The 26,834-nt window shown below is 38.4% G+C and overlaps 2 protein-coding genes across 2 annotated transcripts in view; both read right to left on the reverse strand.

The window, feature by feature from the left end:
• LOC306946049 (multidrug resistance-associated protein 1-like) overlaps positions 1–16,794 on the reverse strand; it is a gene marked incomplete at both ends in the record, with an annotated part of 32,279 nt that extends 15,485 nt beyond the window's left edge. Inside the window, 13 exons of the mRNA XM_079534976.1 lie at positions 174–350; positions 871–997; positions 2,115–2,181; positions 2,294–2,378; positions 3,573–3,719; positions 5,032–5,169; positions 5,785–5,850; positions 7,291–7,545; positions 9,693–9,870; positions 10,939–11,096; positions 12,179–12,320; positions 15,628–15,689; positions 16,753–16,794. Of these exons, the coding sequence (XP_079391102.1) occupies positions 174–350; positions 871–997; positions 2,115–2,181; positions 2,294–2,378; positions 3,573–3,719; positions 5,032–5,169; positions 5,785–5,850; positions 7,291–7,545; positions 9,693–9,870; positions 10,939–11,096; positions 12,179–12,320; positions 15,628–15,689; positions 16,753–16,794 (1,644 nt within the window). The remainder of the gene's footprint in view (positions 1–173; positions 351–870; positions 998–2,114; positions 2,182–2,293; positions 2,379–3,572; positions 3,720–5,031; positions 5,170–5,784; positions 5,851–7,290; positions 7,546–9,692; positions 9,871–10,938; positions 11,097–12,178; positions 12,321–15,627; positions 15,690–16,752) is intronic.
• Positions 16,795–18,541: 1,747 nt separating this feature from the next.
• Positions 18,542–24,461, reverse strand: RBM11 (RNA binding motif protein 11; the record flags this gene model as incomplete). Its single annotated transcript, XM_079541112.1, has 5 exons — positions 18,542–18,874; positions 18,969–19,062; positions 19,768–19,846; positions 20,515–20,677; positions 24,360–24,461. 5 exons carry the CDS (start codon positions 24,459–24,461, stop codon positions 18,542–18,544), a joined length of 771 nt encoding a protein of 256 aa, XP_079397238.1.
• Positions 24,462–26,834: the final 2,373 nt, after the last annotated feature.

Here is a 26,834-nt window from a genome sequence, read left to right on the forward strand (position 1 = left end):
ACTAGTGAGAATTCAGTACTTGAACAGAAGTTGAAAGCTAAGTAAGGAGTTGAGCTGTATGTACTTGTTTGAGCACTGAAGTCATCAGTGTAAATTATCAAATGGATCACAGATAAAAACATAAAAGCCATAACTTGAATTATCAAATAATTTCTGACATGTCAAACTCTCACCCTTTCTCCAATCTCTGTTTGATCTCCATTGGGTAATTGTTCCAAATCTGGCAGCAAAGCACAAGACTCTAAAACAAGCTCATAGTATGATCTATTTAGATCTGTGCCAAAGAGAATGTTTTCCTGTAAACTGCCATTTTGAATCCAAGCTTGCTGAGCAACATAAGCCACTGAACCCTAAATAAAGAGAATTGAAAATTAATTTTATTTGGGCTTTCTGAACACACACACACACAAAAAAAAATCAGTATTTAAAAATATGTTTGCTATTCTAGCTTTATCTCAAAGTAACTAGACATTACTTACATAACTCAAACATTAAAGTTTTAAAATGTTTACTAAGACAATAAAAACAATCTGTTTAATATTATTATACAACAGCTTGCCTCCAATTACTGTAAGTGCACATACTTTCAATAAGCCTGACAGAGCTGAGACCCTAAGTAAAGTCTTTTAGGAAAAGATCTCAGTGACAATTAGGGGCATCCATTTTAGACACAAGATGTAAGAAATGAGAATAGCTTTGCAATTACTTAGATTGAAAGCAATTGTAGTACTAAAGCTTCTATTGCCAGTATTTTTATAGTCACAAATAGATGAAAAGTAAAAGCTGCACTTCGAAAAGCAATTCTGCTTAATTTAGTCAGTGGCTAGTGGGTTAGGGTGGGAGGATGGAGGGACAGACAGACAATCTTACTCTTCTTTGAACTGTTCCTTCAAGTTTCTCCATTTCTCCAAGAAGAGCAGAAAGAAAAGATGATTTTCCGGATCCAACCTGTCCCACAACAGCAACTAAAGAGCCTGCAGGTATGCTGACACTCAAGCTGGAAATATTGAGGAAGAAATTAGTCACCCTCTTCTTAAATACTGCATCATATGTTTAGGATGTGGTCACTGTAAGAAAGAAATTCTGCTTTACCCTCAGAACAATGAGAAATCAGTGCATCAGTTTACATATGTTTTGATATGCAATAATGAGAATTTACCTGTCTGCAGATTAAGAGCTTGTGCTCTCATCTCATCACAGCACAATTAAATGGCAGAATGTGTAACCAGTAAGTGGATTTATTCTTCCTAGGCCTGTAGCTGACTTTCTACCTTACTCAGACAATGAACTGCTAGACTTCTCAAGTAGAATCTACTATAGACAATGTGTGAAAAACATTTGAGTATTGGAAGTCTGGCCCTCATCCTCTGAATACTTTGCTAGCAAAATAAGTATGATCTGATCTCTCACATTTGGTACAAGGAGGTCACTTACTGCATCTGTACTCCATGTTGTGTGGATTTTAGCACCTACTTCTTTAAACATCCCATGCTAAGATAAACATATTTCCTTCAGATCGGAGTCTAAAGAGCAAATGAGATTAAGAAAGACTTCACACAGAGACTATATCAGACTTTAATTAAGGCTGATGAAGGTAGTTTATGCCTGGATATTACACTTCAGGCTACACTGTCTGAGATGTGGACATCCATGCCGTATCACAGGAAGTCATCTCCTCTAACCTTGAGATTAATAGGGCAGACAGCACGGTAAGGGAGTTAGACTGGGTAAGCTGTAACCTCTTTATCTGCCCTAGCAAAATTTAACAGAGGTTATCAAACAGAGTCTTCACTTGAGCTTGTTTACTCCATTTCCTTACTAACACTCCAAGGACTGCATTGTATAGCAGTTTAAACACAGCTGAATTTACACCTAAGAAATGACTCACTAAGATGCTGGGAAATCACATGCTATGAGACTCCTCTTGAAGCATGAGGGAAACCAGGTCAGATCTGACTTTCCAAGCAGATTACATGGGATACCCTGGAAATAATAATATCCTTCTATCCATGAACTAGTGTTAATCAGTATATACTAATCCTGAAAAAAAAAAATCTTCATAGATCTCACATTTAGCTAACAGAGCTCATAAAAAAAAATAATAAAAATCTTACTTTTTTAAGACTGGCAGACCATTTTTCTCCCAGCAGAAAGAAGCAGCAGTAAGCTCAACAGCATGGTCTGCCATAGGAAGGAAAAAAGAGCAGAATTGCTAATCCATTCCATCAGCTGAGATTCTTAATGAAAGCCATGTAAACTAGTGTCCAATTACAAATGAGTAACTCCTGCTTACTTCCACTGTAGTTTGTATCAACATCTTCAGGATTAAGATCCTCAGCAAACAGAAAATCCTCTAAACGGCTCAGAGAAACCTTGGTCTGCAAGAAGAATACAAAAATTTATAACAAGCACAACATGCCTGCGATACCTGAATTCTTAAATAAAACATTAAAATACTTTAGACAGTGTGGAAAGATATATTCCTTGTTTTAATTACAGGCATTCAAAAGAGGGTATTCACCTGTTTAAAAATTTATTTTGTTTAAAGTACTAAAGAAACTAAAGACATAAGTAAGTGTTGCTTTATTTTTCCCTGAGAATGTGCTGCATGGTAATTAGAAAATAACAAAACATGCTCAAGTTATCAATGTTAGAAGACATAGTTAATCTTTGAATGGCTGGTTCTTCCAACTCAATTAGATTGTTTTCAAATCAAATGATGAAATATATATATTTTTAATGCAACAGTGTACAGTAACTATCTTCACAGAACAACAAAGATGAAAGTATTTTACTGTGAGTGCACCATGAGCAGTCCATGACTGTGCTGTGACACAGAATGAGATGACCTTTCACTAATTTTTTAAGCTAATGGAACTAGATCTCAGGCAGATTCATTTTTGATCTAACACAATACAGACCACAGAGAAAACAAATCAGCATAGGTAGCTGCTTTCATTGGTCTCTATCCTTACAAAAAGCTGGACTGTATAAGACTGTGACAGTGTACATTCATGGGCAGCTCATAGTATGTTCCTAACAGAGTCTTAAAAGCTAGCAGCATCCCTACTGGTATACAATTAGAGCTGAAATTTCTTGATGGGGTACCCTCAGCAGCTTTACTCCTTTTTTGCTCTAATTCTTTCAGTGGTGACTGGAGAAACATGCTTCCCACACTGGGCCTCCACCACTTGGTACAAAGGGTTCCAACATATAACAGGTTGTTTAAACAGGTGCAGCCCAAATAGGTTTCACTTTTCATTGGACTGCAAAGATGAGAAGTTGAGAGAGTAGGAGCAGAAGATTAGTCTTGACTACTAAACTACTAAAAGAACTAAAAGAAATGGAAAGCTTAGTACCAATCAGCTGTGATACCCCACTATCACTCATTAAGTCTGCAAGGCACTCTTTCAACATCCTTCATGCTTCTCCTACAGTGTGCAGTTTTATCTCAACTAAACATAACTATAGATAATTAAATGATTTAATCATTCATAGTTATAGATGAAGCAAGACAAGATTAAAAGGAGAGTAAACATCAGCTTTACAGCACTTACTCATAATTGCTTTACCTGGGCTACAGCAGAGATCACAGATGGTAAATCAAACAAGGGTAGTCGCAAAATGTTAAACAAAGAAATTGATGTAAAAACTTTAGCAGCTGTTAAAACATGTTCCTTATCCAGATAAAAGTAGAACCCAAACGTAGACAATGAAACCTTTTAAACAAACAAACAAAAAAAAGCAAATTCATGGTATAACTCAAATTTATGCACATATAATTTTGTTTTTGTTCTGTTTTGTTTGCATTTCAAAGATGTGGACTTCTGTTTCTGTTCATAGTTAAGCAGGGACTTGTCTGCACCTGCTGCACTTGGCTGCAATGCTGTGTGCAGAAATACTACAATTTCAGCAAGTAAAATACCTGCCTACTCTGGTTGATCCAACTGGATCTGTACAAAACTGTATGAAACACTTTTCCTACCTCAGGAATTGATTTCTTCCCTTTAAAAACACTCAAATGATGTTTCAGGAAATTTACCTTTTTAATTTTTCCTGTTGCTATTATACCAGTCACAGTATCATAGTAAAATTATTTACAACAGATATTTTTACCACTTGGAATTTTTTCCCCCCAATATTATAGTCTGTCGTCATCAGAAATTACACTGGCCTCCTACACAACAGATGTTCAAGCCTTCAGAATCACCCAGAAAAGCCTGAAGTTAAGAACCAATCCTACAGGTCTCTTGCGCTTTTTCTTGAGTACAGGAGGAGTCTTAAACTCAGCTAGGAACCCTAAACAAGATGGAATCATACGAAATTGCTAAACAATAAGTTGATAATTTCAGTATAGTTAATTTTAACTTCAGCTTTTTCTGACCCACTGCTTAAAGTATTTCAGTTATCAACATTAGCAGACTGGACAGCCTTAACTCTCCCTTTCACTATTCCTAAGGAATATTCCTCCTCACCTGTTACATATTACAAGTTAAGCACTTGAAGATTTCAGTTGGTGTAGCTGACCTGAAGAGTGTTCATTTATATCTAAACAAAGTTGCAGTTTGATCCTTTTACTTTTCATTGGAGTTTAACAGAGAGACATAAAGATTCAAAGGCACAAATGCCTTCCAATCCCACTGAAATAAGGCTGGGATGAATTTGTCTCATATTCATTTTATTTTTTCATTTATTTAGCAGGTGAGCATTTGGGAGGGGACTGTCACGTTTTCAGATTGAAAATGCATCTTCTTAAAACAGAAGAAATATAAAGTAGAATGTTTCTATTGCATAGAAAACAACCGCATGATTAAGACAGCAAAATGAGCTTCATGAGATGCGGATTTGATTTCTCGCTTTTAAACAGAGGTCTCCAAAAGCTAATCCATAATCTCTTTGTCTCATTCCACTTTCATCACATACTGTATTTTTGTGAAACTGTGAGGCAACATTTTTGATCCATTCAGCAACTACAGCAACTGGCAACATGAGCAACAGTTCTGCTTGAAAGAATACTTTTATAAAACAAACCATAAAGGGAATACAGGTCAAGGTTAACATGGAGTAAGTCTTCAGATATCCTGATGACTTCAGAACATCCACTTCACGTTCTCTGATGTCCATGACCTTCCTTTGATATGAAGGTTCCCACGCATAAAGTTTGAGGATCTATTTGAATGAAAGAAAACGCAGTGATCATGCTTCACAAAATAAGCTTAAGCTCCAAATGCCATTTTCAAATATTCAGCAACATCAAACTGTAAAAATGTCAATGTTTTATAAGAAAAAGTTAGAAGCAAGATAACTCAAAATTAGGTTGTTCTTACGGAAAATGTGTTCCAGTTTCCCCTTACCCTACACATTTCAATATATTCCCAATGTATCATAAACAATAAATAAGTTTACTTCCAAACAGTATAAATAACAAATTCAAATAGTCTACTTTAAGAAGTATTTTCCCTGCATACCAAAATTTCACTCTGGTACAGGTTTTCAGACAGCTATCAATACGTTTTACACTCTCATAAAAAAAAAAATGTGATAGTAAAATTAATGCATAACGGGTAATCAGTTTTTGAAGTCAAATCTAAATATTTTTCAAAAAAAAAAAAAACACATTAAGTACACTATGTTAAAATGCTTTCTTTTTTAATTTCAATCAATATCTGCTGAAAGATTACTAAAAGAGCCCTTTTTTTTTTTTTAAATAACTCATCTTCAAAGTTCAAAAGCTAACTAAACAAAGATAAAACAAATTTCACAATTCATTAGTTGTAGCATTACCTTTATTCCATGTAACATTTCACTCAGTAACTTGACTCGTTGATCTGAATGTTTCATCTGGCTTTTCTGGTTAAAGGATAACAACGTTCCCATTTTTCAGTGAGGAAAATAACATGTAAAATATGTGGTGTATTTAGTGAATACATATACTTTATGCTAGTTTTGCCTGAAAAACACACCAGCACTGCAGTTACACCATGTTCAGATATATGTGTAGTCGTACAATTCATTACTTGAAGCCATTCCCTCCATTACTAATACCTTGTTATTGAAAGAACCAATCAAAGGAATAAAGAAGTTATTCTCATTCATGTACTACACAGTCTGTTCTGCACAAAACATTTATAAAATACTAATTAAGCCCTTTACAGCTTCAAGTCTTTGCAAATACAAGTTGCAAATTTCTAAACAGTTATTTTCTTGTCCTTTATATTTTTTCCTTCTCTCTTAACACAGTAGGGATCTAAGTGCAAACGTACCTTCTGTGACTGCAAAAGAGGTGAGGGCTTTTACTGCAATGTCTGTATCACAGCTTTACAAAAGAATATACAAATCCACAAAAGAGTATTCACTGGATGTTGCATTACCAAAGGCAAAAATAACACTGAGACTGGTATTTGTCTTGGTAACAACACAACACTTAGCATTATAACACTTTTTCCTCAGTTTTTCACAGAAGTCATCAGGCAGAGTAAAAAAGCAGTGCAGAGAACTGTAGCATGAGAAAAGCAGAAAAGAAATAGCAGCACCTCTGGGGGATTTCCCATAACCTCAGGAAAACGTATTAAGTTTGAAAGAGCTGCTTACCCCAAATAATAAGAGGTGGAAGAGGGCCACCATCTCATATAAAATCCTTTATTTAAAATAATTAACTTAAACGGAAAAAACCATAACTGCTCCCTACAGTGAGTCATATAGTAATTGTTGCTAATACAAAAGTACTGTTTTAGTATAATGAAAAGTTAGGTATTGTATAATCAAAGATATTAGGATGTTATAATCACAAAATAAACAAGAGAGCTAGGCAAAGTAGACTATGATAACAAAAGAGAATAAATGGAAGGCTTACCCTTATCCTGGGCTCACCCAAAAAACACCAGTAGAGGCGATCTCCAGAAGAGATCCCTCCCCACTCGTAGCCAGCTCTTAAATAGGTCTAGGAGGTCACCGGCAGCGCAGGTGAATTGCCTTCACCTGTGCTCCTCTGGTTGACTCGTGGCTCACCTCAGGTGATCAATCAGAGGTTCAGCTGTGACTCAGAAGTTCCCATACAAGCATGCATCTAAATTCTAATTTAGCTATCAAATAGATGGTGTTTTTACAAAGTTGAGCTCCCATTCTCTCAGTAACAAACATCTGCAGCTCTGGGTTGCTTATCGCTATGTTTTTAACTTTGACATATCAATAGTATTTCTATACCATTAAACAATTTAATACTTCCTCTCTTCTTCAGTCTTGCATTATGACAATTAAATTCCTCATTATCACGCCTATTAAATGTCTCACCTGCAGAGTTTTTACTTTGGCTGCAATAAGTGCATTTAGAGGTATGACCAAAAGAAGTGCTGCCACACCAGCTAGTACTGAGGGGCCAAGTTCTTTCCAGAGGAAGATGACAGCCATGATGATCTGAAAAGGTGCTGACCACAACAGGTTGATGTTTACAATTAGCTCCATGAGTTGCTGAGCATCTGCTGACATCAGGTTAACCATCTCTCCAGTTGTATACCTTTGTCGTGAGGAATTGGCTAAAGTTAAGGCCTGCAAAATACAGAGGGTAAAAGTTGCAAAAATCAAGAATTTTGATGGGTTTATTTTCCCAGGAGAAGCTAAAAGCAAAGGATGACCAACAGTAAAACAAAGCTGAATTTAGTGAAACACACTTGTAACACTTAATGATAAATAAACAGATACCAGCTCATAGAGAGCTCAGAAAATCTTAGCTTTGGGCTGATGTGGGAGGCAAGAACAGCAAGCTGCATAGCAAGCACAGGTATAATCCCAGTGTGGCAATTTGACATTACATGGTGTCTGGGGACAGATTCACAGACAGACCACCCACACACACTCACATCCTCTCTGAGGACCTCATATTTATCCACTGTGCCACCTGCAACTCCTGCACATAAAAAGACAGTGCCGCAGCAACTCACTCCACCATCGTTTTGCATCATTCCAGAAGCAAAGCAAAACCCGATCTGGCATTCACTGACTGACTATATTCAAAGAGTGAACCAAGTTGACTCTCCACCCTGTAGCTGTTGAAACTTGCCTGAATACGTTTACCTCAACTGCAGCCTCATACTATTCCCTTGCTCATGATGTGATGCACTGACATACCCTCATATGTGACATGAGAGAATGAATTTTCCTGTTTTCTTGAGTTGCAGCTAACAAGAAAACATTGTATACTGGTTCAGAAAACACCTGAGAAGTCTATACCAAAAGACTTGTTTAAATCTATTTGAGAAACAGAGGCAATTTAAGAGACAATTTTAAATTTAAATTTAAATTGACAAATAAATGTTATTTATTTCAGATCTGGATTGTATTTATTTCAGGTCTGGATTGTGTCTCATCTTCCCTGACTCTTGCTTCATAGACAAATATTGCAGTACAAATTCCAATGTGTCATGTTCATAAAAAAGCTAAGGTGCAGCCCTGAGCTTCATCTCAGATGCTATATATTAGTAGTATAATAAATGCTTTAATGTTATTTTAATTTACATAGTAAAAACAGTGATCATATATGTCCTTGTTTTTTCCCTGGACATTCAGCCTAACATGCTTTCCCAGTTCATTCAGTAAATTTGGGAAGATTAACTCATGATCACAGAATCCTAGAACTGTTTGAGATGCTTAAAAATCACCTTGTCCACTCCACTGCCATGGGCACTCACTAGATAAGACTGCTCAGAGCCCTGTCCAACCCAACACTGAACATTTCCAGTGATGGGTCACAGACAATTTCCCTGGGCAACCTTTTCCAGTACCTCACCATCCTCACTGTGAGAAACTGTTCCCTTATATCCAGTCTAAATGCAACAAAAACAGAGTTCAGTTTCTACATTATCTGCCCAACATCATCTCTGCACAGGTGGCTGACAAAAGTATTTAATTGCATGATTAAATAAAAGTATTTAACTAACACAATTGTGCTCTTGCAGCTTGGAAAGCCAGTGGTATCCTGGGCTCCAAAAGAAGAGGGGTGGCCAGCAGGGACAGGGAGGTGATTGTCTCTCTCTACTCTGCCCATGGGGCCCCATCAGCAGTAGTGTGTCCAGGTCTAGGGCCCGGTACAGAAGAGATGTGGAGCTGTTGGAGAGGATCCAGACAAGGGCCACAAAGATGATCAGAGGGCTGGAGCACCTCTCCTATGAAGACAGGCTGAGGGAGCTTGTTCAGTCTGGAGAAGACTGAGATAAGGCCTTATTGCAACCTTTCAGTATTTAAAACAGGCAATCAGTTTTTTACAAGGGTAGACAGTGATAAAGGGGAATAGTTTTAAGCTCAAAGAGGGAAGGTTTAGTTCAGATGTCAGGGGGAAATTCTTCACTATGGGAGTGGTGAGGTGCTGGAACAGGCTGCCTGGAGAGGCTGTGGATGCTCCATCCCTGGAGATGTTCAAGGTCAGATTGGATGGGGCCTTGGGCAATCTGGTCTAATACCAGATCTGGAGGTTGCTGGCCCTGCCTGTGGTGGGGGGTTGGAATTCGATGATCCAACCCAAGCCATTCCATTAGAGCCATACAGTAGAAACTGTTGAAATTCCAAATTCTTAAACAAACAATTGTCAAAATATAAAGTCAATCTTGGGTTCTGATCATACTGGTAAATACATTATATTTAAACACTAAAGTGCTTATTTTAAATTTTTGTTGTGAAAGAAAATCAGAAGATCTTATCACCTTCTTGTATATCAGGCCAACAACTGCAGTCTTGACTTTGACAGCAGTAAGCATGTTGTTACGCTGGTATAACTGATGCAGGAGAGTTTGTGAGAGAACTACAAAAAACAGGGCAACAGCATAGCCATATCCACTCCCATGTGAACTCGTGTGATTTTCACTTACAGTTATCATTGATCTGAAAAGGAAGCAACATAATTTTAGAATTCTGTGCATACAATCAACATCTGACAACAGTAAAGGAACACACTGGCAACTTGTTTAATTAAGTCAATTTATGGTGGATTTAAGTCCAGGTATGGTAGAAGGTCACGAAAAAACCACATTAAAAACGGTAGTTCTTATCTGTGCTTTCCAATTTGGTACCCTAGACACAATCCTCAAACACCATTCTACAAATTAATCAGCTACCACTGACTTCACAGAGAACAAAGTACAAATAAAGAATGGCAAAGAAAAATAAAGACATTTTAATTAGATGCTTATCAAAAAAGCTTCTAATTATGTGCTTATTAACCAAAGCTTCTAATACCAACCTCCAAAGTGAGATAGAGAAAAAAATGTTAAGGAAAATTAATTCTTATTTTGGCGTTAGTAAAAGATAGTCTTAAATAACCAGAAACCACAATGTCTTCTAACAGATCTTATGGTCATTACTTTTGCTTAACATCCCAGGTTACAACAAATTACACTGACACAGGATGTAGTATGAAGATTAACAATATTTCTGTTCATTACCATTTTTCTTTGAAAAATTCTTAACACCTCTATGCTAAGCAAATACCTAAAGATGACTTCCATCGGCCTCATGCTACCAATAATGTTACAGCTGAGCTGCCACACTTTCCCCTGAAATGTTGAAATTGTAGGTATGAATGTATATTTAAATGTTTTGTTGAAAAATAGAGATCCAAAAATATTGACAAAAAGCAGAAAAGTTACATGTATTTATATATATATATACATATTTTAATATCTGATTCTGTATTTGATTATATTTAGTGCCGTGGAAGTGAGTCTTATACTGCTTTTATCTCAACTGTTTGACCAAGAAATTTCTTTGAGCTTTTCTTCACTAGATAATTTACAGATAATCACTGAAAAACAAACAAACAAACAAAACCCAACAGAGAGCCCACCTATCATTACATCTAAGCTGTTCAGTTTGGCTTTGATATTGGTAATCCTTCAGCTTTACTTCTACTATTGTTCTCTCAACTTAAGGTGAAATGCATCTAAAACTTACTTCATTATTTGTGGACTCATGAAAGCCAGGATGTCAGCTGCAGCTTTTAAAAATGCAACTTTGAGCAACAAAAACTTAAATGTTTGCCACAGTGGAAAAATCAAAGATGGTTTACAGAAACTTCTTGACTTAAACAGCATTCTTTCAATATAAGAATCCTGAAAGATTACAAGAATATGTACAGAATTAGGAAATTATTTTACCCCACTAAATCACATTATTAAACAAGTGTCCACTTAAAATCATTATTGTACTTATGTTCTGAAGGACATTTCTAACAGTCAGAACAGAAGAACTGCTTTGGGGTAAGAAATGAACTTTGGTTTTACTAAATCTGGCCCCAAAAAAAAGCTTTAGCTGCTCTTAATTATTACAGTAATGAAGGACAGAATACTTTTTACAGATGGATAACAACATAATATTAATATCAGAATTAAAAATAATCCTGAATGAATTAAAAATAATCTGTAATGAAAAGTGCTTTTGAATGCTTCAGCAGAAAGTGCTTCAATAGATATTTCAACAGTAGAAGAAAAAACAAGTCTAGAAATAAATGAAAAATACTCAAGAGATGCAGTAAAGCCAGACTGCAAGAGCAGCCCTCTTCTCAGTAATTCAAAAATAAAAGTTACACTCTTACTGGATTTACAGGTTAAACTCTCTCTCCTGTGAATATCCTGGCATTGTGCAGCATTTAGTGTATTTTAACATCAACAACAAAAGAACAACCCTGACTGAAAATCCCAAGTTCTTATATGAAAATCACACAGGCAATCTCGAGCAAAACAAACAAAATATTTGTAAGACTCAATATTGATGAAATTAAAGGAAACTGAAGCTTGCTTTGTGTGTTTTCCAGGTCAGAGCATCCACTGGTGAACAAGCCGATAATGGATTTCTCTAAACACCACGCATACAGAAGTAAAGACAAACCAGGAAGTGTTAAGACATTTAAAATAGATGGTGCTTAATCAACAAAGCAGAAGTTGTGGTAATTTCCACACCACTTGACACGTTAAAATGTAACTGGATTTTTTTTATCAGAGATACGCTTGGATTTGTATAACTAAGAAAAATCCTATTGCCACGTTAGAGATCAGAGATCACGATACTGATTGGTCTTTGCAATCTACAGCAGGTAGTCTCTTCAACAAAAAATAGGAATTTAAAAAATCATCTCTAGCTTCTAGTCTTTTTAAATCTAGAAAAGGATTTTGCTTATTTTCAGAATTCTCACTACCGTCAATCCTGCAGAAGACTTCTGGATTTCTTTTCTCCATTGCTTTTCAAAGTTAGGACCCACACTGTACGGTGAATCACTTTCATTCAGTTCAAACAGGTCATCTCTTTCCAGAGGCTTTTTATAGCCTATAGATATTAGTCTGAAAAAAAGGAATGAATTTAGACAGCATGAAATACAGCAAACTAAGCAAACCAAAGCAGCAATTCAAAATGTAATGATATCATTTAGGGTATCTAAGTACAATCTATATTCAAAATAATAGACGTAATCCTGACAACTGAAATTGACCTGACATATGGAGAGCCCAAACACATTGTCACATCTGAAGAGCAAACTGAGGAAACTTTCTACTTTCAAAGTCTGTCTGCATTTCTGATCTCACATATTTCCACATGAAAATAGAGTATTTAATGAATAAACTTGTGTAGCATCACTACCCAGTTACTTTTACAACTGGAAATTAAATACCCCTTTTTAATAAATCAATAAATCATCAGACTGCATCATGTCGCAACTCATTTTTAACCAAGGTAACAACCTTAATGTGCCGGGTTTCAGCACAAGTATGATGGAAGTTTCCTTACAGCAGATCCTCATGTGTTATAATTTTGTTTCAGCAAAGTACTGTTGTTCACTTATTTGTTAAAACAGATGAGAAATTGTTCTTGAAAATGGCAAAATAGGGCTGATGAACACGCTGAACCTACAGGAACTCCATTTCAAAGAGTAATAGATGATGTGTATTTTCTGATGAGCAGACATTTCAGAGAACTCAAAGAAAAGCAATGTCCCATTTCTGAGGTGGAAAAAATGCAAAGAGACTTATGTTGACAATGTCATCCGTCTCAGAGAAAGCCCTAAACAGCTAAGAAGGAACAAGAGACTCATGCTTGGATACGCGCGGGTGACCTGACAGTGGCAGCACTAATGCCTCTGCACTGCTGGGAACTTCACTCTCTAAGGGCTGAAATGCAGATGCAGAGTACATCTTCTCAAGAGTGCACTCCCAATGTATGCCTCTCTGCCAGCGCTGGGCTTCATGCTGATGTGTGTGCCATTGTGCTTAGCAAAGGATGGAAAATAAGATTCAGAAAAACTTTGGTAACAAAATTCGAGTGGGAGTGGTCTTCACTATCCCCATGTGTCCCCCAGAGAGAGGTACAAGTTTATACTTAACAATTTATTGCTCGTGTTTGCTTCTGTTTGGGAAAAATGACCATACCTAACATTTACACTATTAGTTTGGCTGTATCCCATTAATTACTTCACAGTGAAGCACACCTTCACTTATCAGAACTGAAATCATATTTCCCTACATCTCTCCTTTCGTTAACCATTGTACAAGTGGTTAAAAACCACACAAGATATCCCAGCTTGGACACCTTGGTTAACACTGTGACATAATGACCAAATATCGTTTGAACATGTTGCAGTCAGGATACTACACACTTTCATATATATGGAATGCAAGAACTGCTGAATGGTGTGAACAGAGTTAAATCCAGCTGGTGTCCAGTTACAGGTGGTGTTCCTCAGTATTGGTACCCTCAGCTAGTCCTGTTTAATATCTTTACAGACAATCTGGATGAGGGAATCGAGTGCACCCTCAGTAAGTTTGTAAGAGGCACCAAGTAGGGAGGAAGAATCCATCCACATGGGAGGAGAAAGGCCCCACACAAAGATCTGGACAGACTGGATAGCTGAGCTGAGGCCAGTGGGATGAAGTTCAACATGACCAAGTGCTGGGTCTTGCACTTCAGCCACAACAACCTCAGGCAATGCTACAGGCTTGGGGCAGAGTGGCTGGAAGTCTACGAGGAGGAAAAGGATTTGCTGACAGCTGGCTGAATGTGTCACCATTGTGCTGAGGTGGTCAAGAAGGCCAATGGCATTCTGGCTTACATCAGAAATAATGCAGCCAGCAGGAGCAAGGAGGTGATCATCTCCCTGTACCCAGCTCTGGTGAGGCCGCACCTCAAGTACTGTGTTCAGTTTTGGGCTCTTCACTACAAAAAAAGACATCAAAGCCCAGGAACACATCCAGAGAAGGGCAGTGTAAGTGGTTTGGAGCTTTTGTCTCATGGGGAGCAGCTGAGCAAACCGGGATTATTTAGTCTGGAAGAGGAACAAGGGAGACATTATTGGTATCTACAATGACCTGAAAGGAGGTTGTAGCAAGGTGAGGGTTAGCCTCTTCTTCCAGGTAACCAGTGATGAGAGGTAAAGGCTTCAATTTGCACCAGAGGAGGTTCAGGCTGGGTATTAGGAAAAATGTCTTCTCAGAAAGAGTGGTCAAGCACAGGAATGGGTTGCCCAGGGAGGTGGTGGAGTCACTTGTCCCTGGAGGCTTTAAAGCAACATGTAGATGTGGTATTTAGAGATATAGTTTAGCAGGCAATATTGGTGATAGGTTGATAGTTGGACTAGATGATCTTTCAGGTATTTTTCCAACCTTAATGATTCTGTGATTGATAAAAAGCATGGTTACTCAGAAAATGATGGCTGAACTCCTAAACTCTGGCCCTGCTGGAGTTACACTCAATGCATTATACAGTCTGATTCTTTCAGTCTCGGCTTATAAATTACAGATAACATTTTCAGCTTTTGTTTAAACTAACAATATTGAATAAAGCAATAAATAGTTATGACACTCAAAATATTTTCTTTTCAATTACAGTTTTTATGTGGGTGTGATTCAAATGATTTAAAAGGAATAAGAAAAACATTACAAACAGTCACAAGATGTAACACATGAGCTTGTTTCAACTACTACTCAAAACACTAAGTGACAGGAAGCTGTATGGCTTGATATAGCTGAACTTTCAGTTCCTATTTTTGAGTGAAATAATTCCTAAGAAGCAGAGGGACTCTACTGGTTTTTCTGAACAAGGGTTCAAGGGTAATGGCATTTGGCCTAACATGTAAGAGAGAGGAAAATAAGTCTGACATTGGCTACTTCATAAATGCACTGAAATGAACTACTGAATATTTGTTCCTGGAGATCTAGCAAATAAAGCACAAAGAAAACCATTATTTATTCATTTATTTATTTTTGTCTATTACCAAATTTTTACAAAATAAAAGTAACAAATCAAAAAGGAGAGTCTAATTTGGGTGTTTAAATCCTGTTCTCTAAAAGTAGCTTCTGTTGTGAAAAGAACACAGATTCCAACTATCAAAAAATCATGTTTTAAATAGATACTAAATAACATATAAAGTAAGTATCAACTTTATACATTACATATACTATATATACATAAAACAGTATTCTATAAAATATTTGAATACAATCCCTAAAAATTGTAAACTTTGATTTTTATACAACAAGAAAACAGCAATTTTGGGTTCAGGCTACAGATCCAGTCTGAATGATGGTATGGAATATGTGCACCCTTTTACTGAGAGAGCATCAGTAAAAATCAACGAGCTGTTTATTGAATTCTTACCTGCTAAACCAGGAATACGTTAATTTATTGAAGAAAGAAACATTTTCTTCAGGGCTGCGTTTCTGTTATTAAAAAAAAAAAAAAAAAAAAAAAGAGAAGAAAGAGAAGTGATAAAAAAGGGAAAAATTATTAATGTCACTTGAAATACTAAATAATTTTTTTCCTCATTTTATTCTTTAATCCTTATCAGGATTGTTGTTTTTTTTGTTTTTGTTTTTGTTTTTTTTTAACAATTGTTAATTGTTTTCAGGAGATATTTAATTGCAAGTATATATTTATTCTTTTTTCCCCACACAAGACACGACAAATGTATGGACTTACAGTGCTGTAAGAGGATTTAGCTTGATTGTGTTAGCTTGTGTCAACTTAGCTTGATTTTGTACTGTTTATGTACACTCTGGAGTACTACACCAACAGGAAAGCATGTCCAAGACGCACAATTCTGACTGCTAAAAGTGTGGATTGTGGATTTGTGGATTTCTCCCCCCCCTACTGAAAACCTGGCTATTGAAAGTGATCAACTGCTAATACCTGAAGAGCAGCAGCCTCCTTTCAGGCCATAAGGGATGGAGTACTTCCAAGTGCACTGTGCAGACTGCTGCCCACTCCTACCTCACTGTAGATGTAGGGAAACACATATGGGAGGAAAACACCTATGGGCTCTCCCTCACATCTTGAGAAGCCTGTATGCGTGCCAGGCCGGACTCCAGCAGCCCCAGGGTGTGATTCCTGTTGCTAAAGAATTCAGCATCACCTCAAAAAACCAGTCGCTAACAAGAGATGCAGTTACGGTTCCATTCGATAGGTGGTGTGAAAAAACCACCTATTAGATGCCGCTGGTGCTCTGACATATTCATATGTTGTTTTTTGTTTTGTTTTTTTTTTTTCCCCAAAAATTTCCTCGTACTTTCAGTGGAAAAAAAAAAAAGAAGAAGAAAAAAAAAAAACAACCACAAAACGATTAAATGGTAACCTAAGAAATAAGCACACAAGAAGAACGCGCTTGCCCCTGCTATAAAAATCGCGCGCCCCGCCGTCTTCCACTACAGCTCCCCCGCGGCCGACCCACCGGACCTGCCCACCTCATAACGCCTCCTCCCTCCCGCTCACCCCCTGCGGCTTTACCTTGCCGCCGACGGGGCTCAGGCGCTCGTACAAGCCGGCCATGGCTGCCACGGGACGCGCATCGCCCGTGCGTGCTACGCGGTCGAGGCGTGGGAGGGCGGTACGGTCTCCGCCTCCCCCGGCTCTCGCAGCCGGCCTGGTGGCGGATCGCTCCCCGTCGCGGGACCCGCACCGCTGCGGCGAGGCTCTCCGTGCGATTTCTGCTTCTGTAAAGCAATCTGCTGTATTTCACTTGTGAAGGTTTTCCTTTATTGTGTCAGTTTTTGAAATCAGTGGCCTACTGGTATAATGTCATCACTATCTTGCAGCAGATGTGAGATCACACCTGCATAGCTTAATCCTAGTTACTGGTGGGGAAAAGGAAGATGAAGGGGCATGTGTTGGTGTGGGAGGAAGCAAAAGTGGTTGGACACTTAACAAGTTTCTCAATACATGTGGTATAAATCTAAGGCTTGAACTTCTAAGTTTTAGATAGAAGCTCCTTCTAGAAAGAGTTAAATTCAATTGCTAGTGAAATTTTAAGGGTGCCATATCATGTTGCTATAGCAGTAATCTCCTAAGAATTGTAGAATCCTAGCATGGCTTGAGTTGGAAGGGACCTCAAGGATCATGAATCTCCAACCCCCCTGCAACATGCAGGACCACCAACCTTCATATCTAATACTAGACCAGGCTGCCCAGGGCCCTGTCCCACCTGGCCTTGAACACGTTCAGGGACTGGGCATCCACAACATCTCTGGGCAGTCTGTTCCAGCTCTTCTCCACTCTCTTGGTTAAGAACCAACCTAAATCTTCCTCAATTTGAAACCATTTCTCCCAGTCCTGCCATTATCTATCCCAGTAGAATTGGGTCCGCTTCTGTTCGTAGGCTCCCTTTAGACTGAAAGGCTGCAATGAGGTCTCCTCGTAGCTGTCTCTTCTTCAGGCTGAACAAGCCCAGCTTCCTCAGTCTGTCTTCACAGGGGAGGTGTTCCAGCCCTCTGATCATCCTGGTAGCCATAAGCTCAGTTATTTTTCATCCATTTATTATAACTAACGACTGGAGTCTCAAATAAGCAAATTGAGCACTGGAGAGTAAGTTTATCAAAAGATCCACAGTGAGTATATTGAAAGATCCACAGTGTATGCAGGTCTAGTCAGAGCATAACCATAAAGTACATCACTTTGAGAACTGATACAATATGTAAGCCTTGTAGTTAGTGCAAATGCTTTTTTCTTTTTTTTACCTTGCATTTATTACTAGAAAAAAGAAAAGTTACAGTAAGTGTACACACTGATCCTAATGCAACATAAGAGCAGAGATAGATCAGTAAAGAGGAAAAGTTGTAGGCATTGATTCTTCAGCGATGAGCAAATCTTTAATAGGGCGCTTAGAACTTCTAGTCCGTTCAGTTCTTCAGCAGCTCCAGAGAATTCTTAAAGCAGTCACAATAGTAAATTCCACAAGTCATCGAAGTGATACGTATGCTTTATGAGTGGCTCAAAGTATACATTTTCACAGTGTCTAAATTAGCAAACTAACAGACTTTTGTAATTCTTAAACAGAAAACAGAAGCATGATTACCAACGTTTTCCTTCTATAGGAAAACTGTCTTTTTAAATATTTCCTATATCTTAACATACTTTCTTCTTTTACTTGGTTGAGGTTAATAAAGTATAATTTATGCACAATGCCTTTCAAAATTAATATGAGTCTTGTACATTCCTTTTGTAATAAAGTGCAACAATGAGTGAATTTCTCTCAAATAAAAATAGAAAATATAAGTAAAAATAATACACTTTTACAGTATTAATGCCTTTTTTTCTTGGCTTTGCACTTATTGTATTTTTGGTCATTATCTTTTTGTCTCATTCTGTCATCTTCAGCACTAGTGTCACTGTCACAACTTTGCTGTTCCCTCTTTCTTTTAGACGTGCTTTCATCCACCTGGTACACTTTTCCATCACTTGAATGTGGCACGGCCAACTCAAAAGAACTCTGCCCACACTTAAAATTTGCAGCTTGATTCTGATAGGGAGGAATGGATAAGCTTGAAGGCAGTGGCAGAGTCATCTGGTAGTAAGGAAATTGCTGACTCACTGGACTGTGAACTGCGTACTGCTGTTCTAAAAAATGGCTCATCTGAAGAAATACAAACTTGAGTTGTTAATACTGTTAAGAGAAACTTTTGAAGAGTTATATTTCACATGCATTACAGCTTTTATCACAAACTCACCATCTTCTGAAAGATGGAGTGTTCCTGAGGTAAACAATTGTTCATTGGAAAAGGAGTAACAGGAAATGGAGGATTTCCATAAGGCTCTTGATACCTAGGAAAAACAGGAAAACATATAAAGACTAGGCTTCTAACAAATACTATCCTGTAGTGTAATGATATTCAGCTGTTGGGCTATTATGAGTGTATTTGAAAGAATAATACAGATATTAACAACTGGACTTCCACAAAAACAAACAAACAAATAAATAAATAAAACAAGGAAAACACTTCCAAAGACTTAACAAGTAATCCTGACAGAGAGTTCTGGCATACTTGCAAAAAAATAAAAATAGAATTTGAGATGCTGAAACATTGAAATTGGGATGTTCAGAATTCTGTTATAACAGTGTGTACAAGTTCTACCTGTACACTCACGTGTGCATCACATTTGCTTGTATATATACACACAGCAAGTAAACTCAGTAGGGTAGAAAATGATTATCTCAATTGCCAGATTTTCTTCTCCTCTAAGAACTGCAAATATTCCTAGTACAAACACCATACTTATAATATTTTTCCACATTCCTGTATCTTGCAAAAATCATTAGGATTTGGAATCTAACTATTGGAACCTCTAGCAAGCTAAACAACCAAACATTAACTAAAACCCATTGCAAGTCATTAGTACAGATGCAATTAAAGTGTGCAACTGCCGTGTTAATGAAGAGCCTAAAGATTGCCTTACTGTATCTACCACATCCCTTTTAACATTTTTAAATTATAGTCATACAATTCATTCACAGGAGGTCTTTGTTACCTATATGAAGGTGAATATAAGTCAGCATAGTTCTCAAAACCATGTGTTGGGCTGTTTAGTTCTGAAGAGTGTGAACTCCCTGTAAATAAGACAAGACTGTAATGACTATTCAGTTTTAACTATTTGATTAACAAGTTAAAACACAGAAAGTATTCTGTCACTGTACTGTACTAGTATATCAAGTCTGGCATATAATGGAAAGGTGTCATTTTATGGCAGACAATCTATACCATCAATGAACTGCTTCAAAATGTTTCTTTATCATTTACACTCAGCCACTTACAGAAACATAAATCAGGACTGTTCAATAATCATGAACAGAATCGTTCCCACTGCTTCTGATTTCAGGAAGCTCAGCCATTTTTACTTAAACGATTATTGCCCTCTGCAGCCTTCTAAGTAAGGAGTGACACAGTGCAGACCAGGAACAAGTCAATGTTTGGACTGCAAATACTGCCTAATCATTAGCATTCCAGAAGGTTTATTTTCATAAACATAAAATGAAGAATAAGACTTTGATTTGACTGCATTTTCCTAACTACGCTCTCTTCCAATTAAAATAAAACTGATAGCTTCAGGGCTTTAGTACAAAAGCTTTCAAACAGCTTGATAGTTGCTGCTCTTAACTGAGTCAGAACTGCAAGTGAAAGTCACTTGTAGGATTAAAAACTAGTAATTTTAGAAAAACATACTTCAAACAACGGCTTTAGAAAAAGACTTAAGTAATCACACTGACTGCAAACCTACCAAACCGATACCGTACTTTAATTGGTCTTCCATACAAACGGATTCCATTCAGCAAAGCTATTGCATAAGGCACTGATTCTTTGTGCTTAAAGCAGACAAATCCAAAAGACTTGGGTTTTCCATCCTTATCTTTACAAATCGTCACTTTGGTTAATGGTCCAGCCTGAAAGAAATCTACGTTATTTTTTCACAGTACTTAAAAAAAAAAATAATTAAAAAATCACAATCATTTCATGATTATATATATTGCCATAGGTTGAAACAGTGTTTCTCAAGTATGAGATTATTTCATTTTAAAAATCTCTCAAATTCTGAGCGTTTATAAAACAAAAAGGAGCCCTACAAATATTAAAACTGGAACCAACCATCAGTCCATGGGTGAAGATTGGTTCTACTTTAATAATCTGATTATTTTTATTATTTTTAAGATATTTAAGACAGCTGCAAGAAGGAGTATTAGGCTCCTTTGTTTCCGTAACAAAGGTCAACTCATGCATGTACAATTTCTAGTACAACCATTACAACAGTTTTTGCACAGCTAACACATCTATACAGATTGACAATACCAGCTGTGTAAAACCAAAGTAATCCATCAGTCTGATTCTAGGAATTTAAGGAATACAGAAGTGGGAAGCATCAAAACTGTTGGAAAACAAGCTTAAATAGAGAATAGTTCTTCTGGAACCACAACAAAATCTAATTTTCTATACTACCTAGTCCTATCACAAATGCATGACAAGGAATCAAGAGAATCTGTCGTCATCTAACCAGAGACAGTGTACTGTTACTGACCAAGAAAAAACAAACAAAAACTCAACATAAACCAGGGAACAAAACCACTCCCTCTTCCCCCTTAAGAATGCTCTGTTTGGACTCGATGATCCTCATGTGTTCCTTCCAGCTCAGGATATACCACGACATATCTTCATTGAAAAGAAGTCCCATCTCTGCCTACATGCACCATTAAAATCCTTGCCCAATACTTCTAGAAGAACAAAATTAAAGCAGTGATATTACATAAATACTGGCTCCATTTTCAAATAAATTGTTATTTTCATAGCAAATACCAACATCCTTCAGATACAGTAACAAAATTTCTGAATGTCTAAATTACCATCATAGATGGAGAATTCATTGTCCTGAATCAAAAACTAGCACTCAGCGTTGGCAACAGCAGTGGTAGTGAACTCTATAGAACTTACAGAATTTTGAGTTCTATGTGAACTCAAAAGTAAACTACAACAGGCAAACACACATTAATTAAATGGCAATGATTTGGAGCCATCTTCCTTGATTTTAGCCACTGTGATGTTAGATAGAGGATATGAAGGACTGTCATCAGTGATAACGTTTGATTGCTGTATGCTTTTGCTATCTGAGTATAAACAACTCCTCACTTAAATATAATGCTCTTCCTGAAACGTGAGAAACACTTCCTCCTCTCACCTCAACCTTGATGAAAGCAAGAGAGCCATACAGACAAAGGATCAAAAATAAAGTATCGTTTTTATTATTGGTGCAGAATGAGGATGAGGTTATATAGCAATGGATACTACCTAGGTTGACTTGCGCAGAGAGTCTTCAATACGTCGATTTCACCTTTCCAAGTATCTTCAAATTTGATGTGTTAGTTTTTTTTGCTTTGTTTGTTTTTTAAGAGGGGATTTCAGTGATATTCTGAACACGCTTGGTTTTACTTGATTTGGTTCTAAGGCATTTTTCTGTTGTTCTGCACTACACTGCAGTTTTTCTAAAAATGGCATATATCCAGTCTTCACATTATTTGCCTAATGAGGAGGTCCTGGATCTTCAAGAACTAGAAGTAACAGCTCTAGAAGTAACAGGCTCAAACACTTTGAAGATCAGTCTTAAATATGTAGTCTTCCTGTTCATAAACAAAAAATATTAATAGTTTAGAAGTACTAATAATAGTACTAATAATAGAAAAAATATTAATAGTTTAAAAGTATTAATAATAGATATTTTATCCTAATTTCATGAGGGGAACGCTACAGCTCAGGAGTACATTTTAAGGGCTGAACTACATCAAGAATATAATCTGTGTACTTTCCAAGAAAGGACAATACTTCAGGGAGAAGCATGTGCTATTGCAGCAAAAGCAGAGAAACTTGAGTGAGAATATGAAGAGAAGAAAAAAGTTAAGTAGGTGTTATTGGCATGATCTAAAGACCCAGATAAAAATTAACATTTCGTTGAGTGAAGCAGATTACACAAAGATTTGTGTAAAACTGCATTCTGAGGACATTGTTTATTTTCATTGCTTTTGTGACAGGATTTGTATGGTAAATTACTCATGTCTCCTGGTAAGTTGAGCATTTTTAACTTAGCTTTTACAGCTAAACGACAAAATACTGCTTACTGTTGGAAACAGGGATACTGCACACAAAAATCACAGAATCACAGAATGGCCAGGGTTGAAAAAGACCACAATGATCATTTGAATTTCAAACCCCTGCTGGGTGTAGAGTCACCAACCACTAGACCAGACTGCCCAGAGCCACATCCAGCATGGCCTTGAATGCCTCCAGAGATGCAGCATCCATGACTACCTCTTACACAATTTTAGGGAAAAGTTACAAACTTAGAGTTACTAAGAAACTGAAGAAGCTAAAAGGCTACAGGGCTGGAATATACCAAGAAAAAAGGCTTTCCAGTGCAAATAGAGTAGTGTGCTGATACCTCGCCTACTTAAGATGATGAATATCACATTAATCAATGGAATAAAAATGGTAAAAATAGTTCTGGTTATTAAATGAAATAGGAATGGAGCAGATTAGTCTGACGCCTTCTTTTTTTATGCTCTTTATTTTTCAAACACACCAGAAGGCAGCAAAGTTCTTTTTGCAACTGGGAATAATCAGTGTTAGCAGAAGCAAGTGCATCATTACACTGCTGGCAGAACTGCCTAGTGTAAGCTAGATACAGACCGTTTCAGGCTAGCAGAAATTTATCATCATGCATTGCTGTCAATCCATCCCGCAGTCTGACACAGTTCTCCATTCCACACACACCTGCTTTTCCTTACCACTTTCAGATTAGCAAGCCTGGCTTAGCCAAACATTTTGTTAATAGAAAATCAAAACTTTAGCCAAGTCGGTGTCTTAAAATAGACCACCCCTAAGGCAAGTCTTTCAGGTTTTGGGAGAGAACGGAGAGAACAGTTTGGATCCCACCAGCAGAATATCATCTCAAGCATTAGAAGACATTTTGTTATAAAGGTTATAGCAGTGGAAGTCCCACATCCCACCTGAAAAACATTCCTATCACCTGTCCTACTCTCTTAACACTCGCAATCTTCTTGCAGATGGGTGACAGAGGGGCCGCTCAGCCTAGCAGTACACCGAGCCTTCAAAGCCAAACAGAAGCTGCCATGAACATCACGAGCACAAGATGCCATAGAACTGCATTTGGTTTGGGTTGGAAGGGACCTTAAAGCTCACCCAGCCCCAACCCTTGCCATGGGCAGCGCTGCCCCTACCAGCTCAGCTGCCCAGGGCCCCATCCAAGCTGGCCTTGAGCGCCTCCAGGAATGGGGCACCACTGCTTCTCTGGGCAGCTGGGCCAGCGCCTCACCGCCCTCTGAGTGAAAAAATTCCCCCTAACAGCTAACCTAACTCTCAGTTTTCAGGGACTGCAGGGTACGCCGGACCACGGCACGGCCGGCTCTCACCGAGGCTGGGTGCTGTCAGGCCGTGGGCAGCAGTGCGGATGCCAGCCGGCGCTGCGCTGCGCTGCGCTGCCCTGCCCTGCCCGCACCCCAGCCCAAGACCGCTGCCCTGCGGCGCCTCCAAGCCACTGCCCCGCCCCGCCAGCCCGCCCGCCACCTGCAGGAAGAGTTCGTAGAGGATCTCCTCCCGCACGCGGCTCTCCAGGTTCCCCACGAACAGCGTCCGGTCCGCCTCCCCCGCCCGCCCCGGCCCCGACATGGCACTACTGCTGCCGCCACTGCCGCCGCCGGGCGCCGCCTAGGGCGGAACGGGAGAAAGGGCCCCGCTGCCGTAAAGGGCTGCACGACAGCTCGTCGCTAGGCAACGGGATCAGCGCCCTGCAGAAATAGAGCTAAAATGCTCCTCCTGACCTCTTGTGGGGTCGGTGGGTACTGCAGATGCTGCGTCGGGACTGAGGGGCAAATGCTCCGAAACGCTTTGAAGCCCTCAAGTATCTAGTCCTCAACACGATAAAGCGCTCTGACAGTTACTAACAAAACATGATTGCTACCTTTAGGCTTGCACTCTAGCCCACTGTCACCTAGAATCACAGAATCATCCGAGTTGGAAGGGACCTTTAAAGGTCATCTAGTCCAACTCCCCTGCAATGAGCAGGGACACCCACAGCCACATCAGGTTGCGCAGAGCACTTCCAGCCTGACCTTGGACATCTCCACAGATGGGAGACCACCACCTGTCAGGGCAACCTGCTCCAGTATCTTACCACCCGTATTGTAAAAAACTTCTTCCTTACTCCAGTCTAAATATTCCTTGTTTCAGTTTGAAACCATTTCCCCATGTCTTATCATATCTTATTCCTGCCAAAGAGACTGTCCCATTTTTTCTTACAGCCCCGCCTTTAGATACAGAAATGCCTCTCTCAGGTCTCCTTAGAGCCTTCTCTTTTCTGGGCTGAACAGCCCCAGTTCTCTCAGCCTGTCCTCACAGGAGAGGTGTTTCATCCCTCAGAACCATCCTGTTTTGTGGTCCTCCTCCGGACACCCTCCAACAGATCCATGTCTCTCCTGTTCTCAGGACTCCACATCTGTCCACAGTACTCCAGGTGGGACCCTACCAGAGCAGAGCAGAGGGGCAGGATCATCGCCTTCAACCTTCTGGCTATGCTTTCTTTGATGCAGCTCAGGAAGCAGTTGACTTTCTGGTCTGTGAGAGTACATTGCTGACTCATGTCCAGCTTGCCACCTACCAGTACCCCCAGGTCCTTACCTGATTGCTACAATCAGCTTTCAAGCATGTACACACATATAGCAATATAGCATTCAGTACATATTTTTAAAGGTTTGGGTTTTTTTATTATTATTATTATTTTTTTTTTTTCTGAGTAAATTCCCAGAGGTCATCTTGATGACAGCAGCATAAGAAATCTTTTCCATAAGTTTATTCTTTTCTCGAGCTTTGACTGTGTGCTTTGCCTCAATACCATTAATTTCTCACAAAGGTTCTGTTACTGACCTGTCAGGTCTCAGTTAATAACTAGTAACAGACCACATGTTTTCCTTCAATCTGTTTAGAAAGGGATTATCCATTTACAAGTATTATAAGCCTTAGTGTAGAACCAGTCATGAGATTTAAATTTCTTCCAGTCAGTCTATTTATTTTTGTAATCTTTAGAGGGCTTTTTAAAAAACAAGTTTGATTTCATCTTGCCTGGAAGGAACTAGCACTCAAAAGCTCATGGGTAGAGGAGGGTCAATATTTGTTCCAGAGAAGTGCCTTCGTTCACAAGAGAAGTCAGAATTCTTGTAAGAATATTTTTCAAGATAAGGACATTCTTGAGTAGAAGGGGAAATACACGTGACTGCAGATCAGGATGTTACAATTTTCATGAGAATTTGATCTTAATTTTGAAAGCCATGCCAGGATTCCGTAGTACTTTTGGCTGTTATTTTATCAGCATCTTGGGGGGAGGGAACTGAAGTCTAAGTGCTCTTTTCTTATCTGTAAATCTAACAGTCTTGCACTGCAATAAAATTTAGCTTTTAGGTATTTTTTAACTTGAATACTTAGCAAGTCTTTTGTGTTTTTGTAATAGCTGATGCACTGTGGGCTCTCCCAAATGCAACCACAGTTCATTCAGGAGGGACTACCTTTACATTTCTGAGCTCTTGGGACACAAGCAGAGTACTTATGAGACAGTACAGTGATCCTCAAGTGAGAGAAGCAAGAAGAATGTAACCCAACAAAAGCATCATACAGAATATGCAGTGAAGAGGCATGAATAAAACCTGAACTTCAAGGCTCTCACATCTATTAGTGAACTTGTTATCTGAAGCTCACTGTTCTTTTGGAGGATTTATGATAGTGGGATGCCAGTGGAAGCCATTCTGTAAACAGTAGTTCAGATTTCTGAATTTCCAAGTGGAGTGTTCACTGTTGTTGGTGAACGAAATTCCCCTTTCATGTGACAGTGGTCTGTCCCACAAGTACTAGTTCAACAAGCTGATTAATATTACGACATTTTCTGAGCATTCATTTGGTGCTAAAAACGTTTTCAGATCTTGATTTCTGAGGACTTAAAAAATTTAATTTCTTTTTAATGAGTTGCTAAATTAGTGTAGGTGATATATTATA

The sequence above is a fragment of the Tetrao urogallus genome (genome assembly GCF_951394365.1).
Source record: "Tetrao urogallus genome assembly, chromosome: 1".
Taxonomy (NCBI): Eukaryota; Metazoa; Chordata; class Aves; order Galliformes; family Phasianidae; genus Tetrao; species Tetrao urogallus.